An 11,240-nucleotide genomic window follows, 5' to 3' on the forward strand; every position below is an offset into this window, starting at 1 on the left:
ACCATGCTGGCTCCGGCCAGGAAAAGAATGCACGCCTTCTAGAGGTGTCATGTTTGGTGATATTAAGTAGAAACAATGTACTATATAGAGCAGCGGTGCGCAAACCGTGGGGCGCGACCCCAAGGGGGGACGCGAGACTGCCGACGGGGGGCGCGGGGTTTACAGAGGCCCCGCGCGCTTCCCGAAGGCACTTAAATTAAGTGCCGGGGGAGCTGCAGGGCCTCTGTAAACCTAACTTACCCGTGGCTCCGGCGGCTTCCTCCCGGCGTCGCCATGGCAACGCGGCATCAAAATGACGCTGCGAGGTCATGTGACATCACGTTGCTATGGCAACGTGACGTCATTACGCCAGAGCGAGGGTAAGTTGGGGTTGGGGGGCGCGGGAGTGAGGGGACAGCCGGCAGGGGGGCGCAGGGAAAAAAGTTTGCGCCCCCCTGATATAGAGGACAATTCGCTGCACCATCCCACAAAGGTTAGACCGGGGGTGAGCAAACGGTGGGGGGCAGGGCGCTTACAGAGGCCCTGCGCTCTTCCCCAAAGCAGTTCAATGAAATGCCAGGGAGCGTGCGCAAGGCCTCTAACTCACTTACCTTGTCTCCGGCGGCGTGTTGCCATGGCAATGTGGCGTCAAATTATGTTGTGACGCCAGAGACAGGGTAAGGGGGAGAGGGTGCGAGCAGGGAGGTGCAGGGGAGAAGGTTTGCGCACCCCTGTGTTAGACTGTAGCTACAGAACCAACAAGTGCTCAGTACATGGAACAGTCACAAGTATTGTAGCCAAATGGTAATATCCTCTTAGTACCTAATAGCCCAATTGCCGAATTCCTCCCTTGACAAGTTTGTGTTAGTTAGAATAATTTCACCTTATTCCTTTTCATAAAGATTCCAATAGTTCAGAAGATTGTTGTTCAGCAGACAAAGTTATGGTTTATTCTTATAGCATTACTTACAGATGGAAGTCCACCAATGATAACCAAGGTTGCCACCTTCTACTGAAGTTCAACCCGGAGAAAAAAAATTCTCTTACTTGGTGCGGTGTGGTGGTGCAGCGGCGTCTCCCGGCACCCTGCCGCAATTCCCCCTCCAACTGCAGTGAACATGGCTGCGTGGCGTCTAATGCCAAATGACATGGCAACTGGATGCTACGTGACGCCGCGTTGCCATGGCAAAATGCAGTCGTGTAGCGGCACAATGTCACGTAGCACCCGGTTACCATGGCAACGCGGCGTCAACCATGTTCACTGCAGTGTCAACCATGTTCACTGCAGTTCGAGGGGGAATTGCAGGAAAAAGAAAGAAGAATGCCGGAGATGCCGCCGCACCACACCGAACCCCGCCGCCACCCGGAGATTGACAACGGGCAACTGGTAGCCCGAGTAGGCAAGTGCCCGAAACCCGGAGTCTCCGGGTCAACCCCAAAGAGGTGGCAACCCTGAAGATAACATGTGCTTTCTCTCAGATGGTAATGATACAACAAAGAGAGGGAAACCTTTTGTCCCTCACATTGCAGCTTAGATGTTTCTTGCAGGGAGTGGTCTTAGGAGGAGGCCCCAGTACCTCCGCTGCACACGCGCCCGCGAGACTGGCGGCGCGTGCAGCCGATTCCCCGGTCTGCAGGGAGCTGAAGACCAAAAGACCTGGGGGGGGGGCGTGGCGAGGGAGTGACGGGGCGCGGCCATGATGTCACCCGGCAGGTTCGCCCAAATTGGCTGAACCGCCGGGGGCGTGGCTTAGCGCTCCATAGCGAGTAGTGCTCTCAATTCGCAGCAGGCCCGGCACCATTGTGGGGCGGCTCTCGTCCCTGCAGCGTCCGCCACAGCGGGCGCTGCAGTAGCCAGCGGGGTCCAGCCCTTAGGAGGAGGGAGCTGATTAAGATACAACTGTATTTATTGATCACTAACTCCGCCCCCTTTCTCCTTGTGGTTCCTAACATAGAACTTTACTTGCGTTACTGTAATCTACTGTAGGCCTGAAATTCGATTCCTATGCCAACCTCGGACATCTGTTATGCATTAAACCTTAACTGCTATTCATCTCATTTGGCTTACATTTGAATTCTAAACCTTAAACATATTCTCATTCAATTGTCTTGATATCAGTTCTCATTCATACATTTTAATCTAATAAACGGATTTCTAACAGCACAGGAGAATACAAAGTAAGACAAATGTTAATGCCTAATTCCTTGATACATACAACATGGATCAAACCAAGTGTGCTCTTCCAGTAAAAAAAAGTAAGTTTCCGCCTTTGACCTTGTTCTTTGAACATGATTGAGATTTGTGTAATTCTCTGCACTCTGCCCCCGCCCCCACCCCCCTCTCTCTCTCTCTCTATGGAGAAACACTTTCTAATATGACCAAGCTGCGAGAACTGGCAATATTCTGACCTCTGAGGCACTTCCCACTGTTTGTATTACTTTCCCTAACCCTTACAAGCCCACAGTTCCGACCAATCAAAAGTCTGCGGGGTCTTGCGGCAGTTGTTCAGGAGGGTCTCATACAATGTGCACAGCAAGTGTCCTTATCTGTATGAGAAGCATCTGTTTGTGATAGCCTGTCCCTGATCCCACCCATGAAGGAACTCCCTTGTCCATGTGGAGCCCGTACAGTAAGGCCTGTGAGACTGGCCACCGGAGGACACCAAGTTAGAAAGCCACTGAACCTTCACACAATAATACGCTTAAGCATTGCACCCCCATACATTGCACCCCCATACATTGCACCAACATCTACTTTCCGACAGAATCCCCAAGCACAGTCTTTGCTGCCGACGTGTACGGGTCTGATGTTAACATAACAGAGTCTATTTACAAAGCGTTTCACTCCGCACACACACCCGGCACACACACCCGGCACACACACCTGCTGCAGCTCATTGATGAGTTTGTTCTTGTCTTCTACGAGCTGTGCGCATTGCTGCTGCTGCGTATTGAGCACCTCCCACAAGTCCTGGGGGATTTCCTTCGCTTTACCCGACACCCATTTCTTGGTGATGTCCTCAAACTTCTCCAGGCTGCTCTTGGCTTCATTGTTCAGCTTCTCCATCCTGAATGAAACGAGCAGCCATAACACACATAAGGAACTGAGGATTCATATCATGACCCGACAGATGAAGGAGATTGGAAGCAGTACGCCCCGCACTTTTTAGAGTTACGAGCCCTTCCGAGCACTGCATGGCCATGTGGGAATTTGAATGTTATTGCCTTTATACCCCGTGGGACTGTGCTGTGGGATATGAATTAGAAATATGAAAATACATTTGTAAAAGTGCATATATACACACAGATATACATATTAAATCAGCGCTAGTAATGCTTCACTAGAATGCACTGATCCAAAACCAAATGTTGAAGGAGTATTTTATCGCAGATTATTTTATAGTAGTACGGGTATATGGAAAATAGCTGAAGCGCTCAAATGCAGGTATATCTCAAAATGATAATAAGCCAGACCACTGTACTAACAATTGATATAGTACCTATTGTGTCATATAATGGGTACTATCCTCCTGAAGACAGGTGGTGTGTGGTGCAACCCACTCACCATCAGTCTCATTGGCAGGTTCCCCTGAAAAATATACAAGTACTCACATCCTGGTAGGGCAGGCAGGCAGGCTGTGCAGCTACTCAATGCAATACAGGGAAAAGGGAGACCAAAAAGCGCACCAGCACAAACGGAGCAGGAAGAACCCAGGACAAAAAAATGATTAAAAGGGCACTTTAATGTGGCAAAAGACCCATCCAATGCATTTCGAACGTCGCAGCGTTCTTTTTCAAGGATAAAACACAATGTGATAACATCCATTATATACCCTCTTACCTGTGGGCGACGTTCGAAATGCATTGGATGGGTCTTTTGCCACATTAAAGTGCCCTTTTAATCATTTTTTTGTCCTGGGTTCTTCCTGCTCCGTTTGTGCTGGTACGCTTTTTGGTCTCCCTTTTCCCTGTATAGTAGTACGGGTCACTGAAATAATTCAAATATAACTAATATTAAGCACCAAGATATTAAGATGTTTTGCAATAAGTTTAACTATAGTGAGAAACAGATGCCATGCGGCGACTGGAGAGTGTGTATACTGTATATATATGTGTATATATATATATGTGTATATATATATATATATATATATATATATATATATACACACACACACATATACACACACACACACACACACACACACACACATACAGTGTAACAATTCACTATCAATGAATTGCAAGTGTTGCTAATGCGACCAATAAGTTTAACTAAGATGTGTGATATTTTCCCTACATCAAAAACATTACGAGGTACTGTATGATCTTCCAGATATCTCTGGCCAGCAGATCTGTTTTTGACGCAGTCACAAGCAGAAGTTTGATACACAAAGTCCTATTTAATACGCTGTGAAGCTGTTTTCTCTTTGTCAGGGAAGCTTTCAACTCCATTGGCACGTAGCTACCACGTGGCACTCCAGGGGCCCCATGACACAGTGGCTATGGCATAAAGTGGCCGCTCGTTTTTCTATTTCTATATTGCGCGCAGGACGCCATGTACAGTGAATTGGAACGGAGGGAGGACTTCTCCCCTTCCGTCATCAGTGAAGCAGCGGTCACGGGATCGCCAGTGCCGGAGGGGCCGTGGCACTCAAAGGGTTAATCCGAAAAGGAGCAAAGAGCATCACAATATATTATTGGAATTTACAGTTCCAAGCTCCCAACAGAGCCCCCTCTTATTTTGGTGCTAGACAGCGCTACGCAGAAACACGCCGCTGGGAGCACAAGAAATCAAGCTCCCTTCCTTGACCAAGGTCACGTCGCCAGTTATACCTGCAGGGAAAGTGTGGAAGCTGTACCGGTCCTAACCCCCCCCACCCCCCCCGATGCATTCCTAATATGTATTGCACAATAAGGCGCTCACAGCCGCTGGGTCAAAAATATACTTTCATTCGGAAGTGTATCTGACCATCTTGTTTCGGGGGGAGGGATCCTTAACGCTTGGAAACCCAAGTACAACTCTACCGAGGGCGTATTCCCATGTTTATGTATGAACGGACAATGAGACTGGAACTGGCATTTAAACAAAGAGTGCAGAATTCCCGGGGTTTCCCTACAACTGGTTGTGTGTTTTATAAATAGCCCTCATTCCTTCTTTGTCAATATGTAGAGTATGGCAATATCATGTCACCATGTTATTTTATACCAAGGCCAGATTGTTACCTCATTCCCTGATACAGGGGCCTGCAACACATTGGGGAGAGATGCAGTACAGGCAGTGTTGGAATAAAAGCTGCTCAGGATTGATAACAACTCCAAAACTAAAGTGAGTTTCAGGGACTGATAGAATGACTTTGGTGTTCAAGCAGCTGTGTTTGACAATGGATTTACACACAGACTGGCAAATAATGCTAAACTGGGTTTTCTATACAGATGTATATATCGCCTGAACCACGAGCCCAGAACACAACACAGATGTAGCTCTCGTTACTGTACCTGGAACCGCATTAGAAGATCCCGAATAATTTGAATTCCCCTGTGACTTTTAGCGCTTGTTGTTTGTTTGAATGGAACCGCTCCTGAAATATCCCGTTATGGATTTTCCACCAAAAGATGCCAGCGGGTACAATACTATCCGCTAGATCTGCACTGGCTCATTCAGTGAATGGATCGTACGGTGCATGACGACTTAACATCTGCTGATCAATGACCCATATTTACCAAGCAGTGCTAACACAAACTGCTAACATGGTGTACGGTCACACTGCCGATTCACCTATACGAGCTGGGCACAGAGCTGTAAAGAGACATTTCTCTAGAACATCCTGAGAATTAACACATTGGTTCAGAAACAATTGCTTTAAATAAAATCTCTAAAAATCCAAGTCATTTGCAAGCACACAGAATTGTAGCGTTGCCAGCGCAAGACACAGAGGGGATATTCAGGACACTGTGTGTTAGGTGCAGTAAGGTGAAGCTTGGCCTTAGCAACTCCATGAAAACTAATATGTAAACTACTATTTTATAGCAAAGAACTGCTGCGTCCTTATTATAGATAGAGCAGGACTGGTCAACTCCAGTCCTCGTGCTCCCTCCCCCTCCAACAGGTAAGGTTTTCAGGATATCCCAGCTTCAGCACAGGTGGCTCAATCAGAGGCTCAGTCGCAGACTGAGCCACCTGTGTTGAAGCAGGGACTGATTGAGCCACCTATGCTGAAGCAGTGATATTCTGAAAACCAGACCTGTTAGGGGGGAGGCTTGAGGACAGGAGTTGAGCCCCCTGAGATATCACCTCACTGATAGAAAAACATGAGAACAGACTAGTATGGACTGAAGCTCTAAACAAGGCCCGACCCTCATACCGAAGCGTCTTCAGCTCTTCCTCCTCGGCCCTCCTCTGGGTCTCTCTCGCATCTGTCGCGATCTCGATGTTCGTCACCAACTGTGTGCCGTCACTCACCAGTTTGGCGAGTCGCTGAGGGTGAGAGAGAGATGTAACCATACTCCTGTTATGTAACTTGTTGTTCCGCCCCAAAGCAACCGGACTCATGCAAGAAATATAGGGGGTTCTTTGCCCACCAGAAGCTTCTGTACACCAGGATGTAGGTGACCTTCAAAATATATGTCCATCAATGTCTTTAGTGCACTTCTTTATGGAGGGTAAGAATAGCCTTGTATTTAAGGTGCTAGTGGTGGGAGATCATATTGTGTCTGTAGATCTCTGCTTTGTAAAGTGAAGACAAAACTGGCAGATCTTCATATACCAATACATATTAACATGTAATAACCTCACTAGACCAATGATTGAAAACCTTGGTTGTCAGAAGAGTCAGCAGAATATGTCAATGCAGAACACAGAGCGCGCCTGCAGAACACAGAGCGCGCCTGCAGAACACAGAGCGCGCCTGCAGAACACAGAGCGCGCCTGAAGAACACAGAGCGCGCCTGCAGAACACAGAGCGTGCATGCAGAATATGGAGCACGCATGCAGAATAAGGAGCATGGGCCCCACATGCATAACATGGAGCGTGCATGCAGAGTACGGAGCGTGCATGCAGAGTACGGAGCGTGCATGCAGAGTACGGAGCGCGCATGCAGAACACGGAGCGTGCATGCAGAACACGGAGCGTGCATGCAGAATATGGAGCGAGCATGCAGAATAAGGAGCACGCATGCAGAATAAGGAGCATGGGCCCCGCATGCATAACATGGAGCGTGCATGCAGAGTACGGAGCGTGCATGCAGAATACGGAGCGCGCCTGCAGAACACAGAGCGCGCATGAAGAATATGGAGCGCACCTGCAGAGCATGGACCCGCATGCAGAATAAGGAGCATGGACCCCGCATGCATAACATGAAGCGTGCATGCAGAGTACGGAGCGCGCATGCAGAATACGGAGCGCACGTGCAGAACATGGAGCGCGCATACAGAGTACGGAGCGCGCCTGCAGAATACGGAGCGCGCGTGCAGAACACAGAGCGCGCGTGCAGAACACAGAGCGCGCGTGCAGAACACAGAGCGCGCGTGCAGAACATGGAGCGCGCGTGCAGAACATGGAGCGCGCGTGCAGAACATGGACTGTGTGTGCAGAACATGGAGCGCGCATGCAGAATACGGAGCGCGCATGCAGAATACGGAGCGCGCATGCAGAACACGGAGCGCGCATGCAGAATATGGAGCGTGCGTGCAGAATACGGAGCGCGCGTGCAGAATACGGAGCGTGCATGCAGAATACGGAGCGCGCATGCAGAATACGGAGCGCGCCTGCAGAACACGGAGTGCGCATGAAGAATAAACCCTTTTAAAAGTTAGGTTCCAAAGGCAATATTTACTTAACTATTTCACAGGACACCTTAAGGCAGGGCTTCGCAACCTCAGTCCTCACCCGCCCCCCCACCCGGTCAGGTTTTCAGGATATCCCTGCTTCAGCACAAGTGGCTCAATCAAAGACTCAGCCTCTAATTGAGCAACCTGTGCTGAAGCAGGGATACACTGAAAACCTGACCTGTTGGGGGGCTTAAGGACTGGAGTTGCGAACCCCTTCCTTAAGGTACAGTCAAGTGAATAGGCCATCAGGTGTCTTGTGAAATAACACCCCTTTGTAATTAAGGCCCCAAATAGAAGTGTACAAGAACACAGAGGGGGCTTATTTTCCACAGCAGACATCTTTACATGGGGTCACTAGAACTGTCAATGATCATGTGATCTGCATGGATTCATTATTGGACCATTTGATGCTAATTAACCACGCGGTGAGATTGAAGCCTGGACGGACCCTCGGACATCTCTCGCTTGGCCTCTCGGTGGCATGGATAGGAAGCGATCGCTCACCTGCCGGCTGTCCTCTATCTGCCTGTGGCTTTTTCTCGGCTCTTCCGTCAGCTCCTTCTTAGCATTCGGATCTTCACCAAGGGCCTCCCTGCATGTAAGTACAAGGCAGGCTGAGTGCCACGGCCCAGAATAACCCAGCAGTGCTAGTCCGTAACACATCCTTTCTGCCAGGAGACACCAGCGAATTAGCCGTATGTTGGGGTAGCACCACTTAGTAACATGGGCCAACATCTCACAGGGCTCTTTCCAACATGGGACTACTTTGAAGCAGACGTTCTCTCCAATCTATACATGCACTGTTAGGTTGTCCTGCTGCGGTTATTGGTCTACACGTCATTCATTTATATACCAACATTAGGGAATATTTACACACTTTTGACACACAACGTTTTAAACCAGTTTTGTGAGAAGCAGAGTCATTCATTGTTTTGCCAAAATAGGCAGCGGTCCGCTCTGTGCACGGAGTAACGTCAAAGTATGCCCCAACGCAGGGGGGCTCGACTCCAGTCCTAATGCCCCCCCAACACGTCAGGTTTTCAGGATATCCCTGCTTCAGCACAGGTGGCTCAATCAGACTAAACCCCTAATTGAGCCACTTGTGCTGAAGCTGGGACTGATTGAGCCACCTGTGCTGAAGCAAAGATATCTTGAGAACCTGATCTGTTGGGGGGGGGGGGGCGCGAGCACCCCTGGAATAGTGTGTTTGGGGGAGGTATAGTAGGGACTGGTATAATAGGACTCTCTCTCTTGTGCTACCTTAATGAGATATACATCGGGCTGTTCTTGCATATACAGCTCAACCTCCTTATAACGCTGTGCTTGGGGGCCAAAGAATCACATTGCGATATACTGTAAGCGGATCGCGTTAGAAATAACGTACAATTGTATGCATTGTACAATAAAGTATTTAAGATACCAGTAATCGTGTTGTAAAGTATTCATAAATATGAAAATTGGGAGCCCCGCTTGCATCGCGTTATAAGCGGATTCGCGTTGTAACGGGGTTGAGCTGTAATTATAACTATTTGGAATTCGCGTTAACCTCAGGGAAAATAACATCCATTATTGATTTCGGTAACGCCAAAAGCGGAGCTCCTAGAATTGCTGGGTAGGTCCTCTGTAGATGCTATGAATAGGGGATTTCAAACGTAAGGGTGGTCACGATTTTCAGCAAGTAAAACGTGTGCGTGCACGCATGTGTGTGTAAATCATGTGAAAGTAACAAGGAGTATACTGCTATTTTCTGTCTATCCCTCTTGCTGCCCTGCGAGGGCGATCGATGCTCTGCGAGGGCGATCCATGCTCTGCGATGCTCACCCCACTGGCAGCAGAGGGCTAAGAGTTACCATCACCCAGAGACAAACCCGTCCCGTCTCACCGTCTCTTGGCTTCCACCCTGCCCGCGATGCGCAGTCTCCGAGCCTCGATCCGCTCTGGCTGGTCCTCAGCATCTAGCGATGGGCCGGTGTCCGTGTTCTCCTCGCTGTCCCGGGCTCCTGGGCTCCAGCTCATGGTGTCTCTGGCACGGGGGGGAGAGAAAAGTCAGGGGAGAGTCACCCTGGCACGGTGCATCAGGAGTGGGTGCTGAGTGCCGCCTTGTGTAAGGAAAGGGGCCTGATTCAGGCGACTGCTGTATTAGTCCTTGCTTATAGTGCGGGCGCCGGCGACGCGAATTCGCCCGAAAACAAACGCATTACCGCCGTGTGGGCTTATAGTGCACGCGATGGCGACAGGCAACAGAGCGACGTCGCCGTCGCGAAAACCCGCCGCCGGCAAAATTTGATTTTTCAAGGGCCGTCGCATCACGTGACGGCCCTTGAACAAATAAAATTGCGGGAATCCCGCGATACGGCGACGTCACCCATCGTATCGCCAGCACTATAAGCGCATAGTGCCGTCGCCAGCGACGTCACGCTGCGGTCGCTGGAAAAATCAACGTGACTTCCAGCGATCGCGGCTTCTACTATAAGCACACGCGACGGCGGCAATACATTTATTTTGCCGCGGCGTCACCGGCACTATAAGCGCGGCCTAATAAGGGGAATGCCACAGCCAGGGAACAATCTGCAGTATAGAGGGGGTCCCTGTGTATAAGGAGCAGTATAGAGGGGATCCGGTGTATAAGGCGCAGTATAGATGGGGTCCTGTGTATAAGGAGCAGTATAGAGGGGGTCCCGTGTATAAGGAGTAGTATAGAGGGGGTCCCGTGTATAAGGAGTAGTATAGAGGGGGTCCTTGTGTATAAGGGGCGGTATAGAGGGGGTCCCGTGTATAAGGAGTAGTATAGAGGGGGTCCTGTGTATAAGGAGTAGTATATAGGGGGTCCTGTGTATAAGGAGCAGTATAGAGGGAGGGGTCTTGTGTATAAGGAGCAGTAAAGAGGGGTCCCTGTGTATAAGGGGCGGTATACCAGGGTCTCTCGCTATACCGGCGTCTTCGTTCCTACGTCACCGCTTGTTGCTGCGCTTAGTTTTCAGGTTGCTAAGAGACGGTTGCTACAGCAACTCGGCCCAATCAGAAGCGGACCTAGAACGACAGTACCCGAGAGGCCACGCCCCCTAGAAACAGACTCAGCAACCCTGACTCCCTATTGGACAGCGTTTCCGCCCGCCGCCAAGCAGACGGTGCATTGTTTTGTAACGTACCCACTCTCTGCCAGTCACGTGGCTCTCCCCAGGGGGCCAGGGAGAGAGCGGAGTGCTAGCGCGCGCACACATTACATGCACACACTATGCAGCCTGTACAGCTGAGAGCCTGCTCAAGTATACAATCACTGCACGCGCACACCCAATCTGCGCGCGCACATCACCTGTACAGCTGAGAGCCTGCTCAAGTATACCATCACTACACACACATTACATGCACACACTGTATCCTGCACAGCAGAGCCTGCTGCAGTATACCATCACTACACACACACACTATG

General features: G+C 49.8%; 1 protein-coding gene across 4 annotated transcripts in view; it reads right to left on the reverse strand.

Annotated features, from left to right (window-relative positions):
* Positions 1-10,839, reverse strand: part of DRC1 (dynein regulatory complex subunit 1) — a 40,353-nt gene extending 29,514 nt beyond the window's left edge. The window contains exons 1-5 of one of the 4 annotated variants that reach the window (XM_075598752.1): positions 10,725-10,839; positions 9,693-9,833; positions 8,315-8,402; positions 6,345-6,457; positions 2,864-3,047 (exon numbers count right to left, since the gene is read on the reverse strand). In XM_075598752.1, the coding sequence (XP_075454867.1) occupies positions 2,864-3,047; positions 6,345-6,457; positions 8,315-8,402; positions 9,693-9,826 (519 nt within the window). In that variant the 5' untranslated portion in view covers positions 9,827-9,833; positions 10,725-10,839. Of the gene's footprint in view, positions 1-2,863; positions 3,048-6,344; positions 6,458-8,314; positions 8,479-9,692; positions 9,834-10,724 lie in introns of all 4 variants that reach the window. The other 3 variants (XM_075598749.1, XM_075598751.1, XM_075598753.1) reach the window with 3 other exon arrangements.
* Positions 10,840-11,240: the final 401 nt, after the last annotated feature.

The sequence above is a fragment of the Ascaphus truei genome, chromosome 4 (genome assembly GCF_040206685.1).
Source record: "Ascaphus truei isolate aAscTru1 chromosome 4, aAscTru1.hap1, whole genome shotgun sequence".
NCBI lineage: Eukaryota > Metazoa > Chordata > Amphibia > Anura > Ascaphidae > Ascaphus > Ascaphus truei.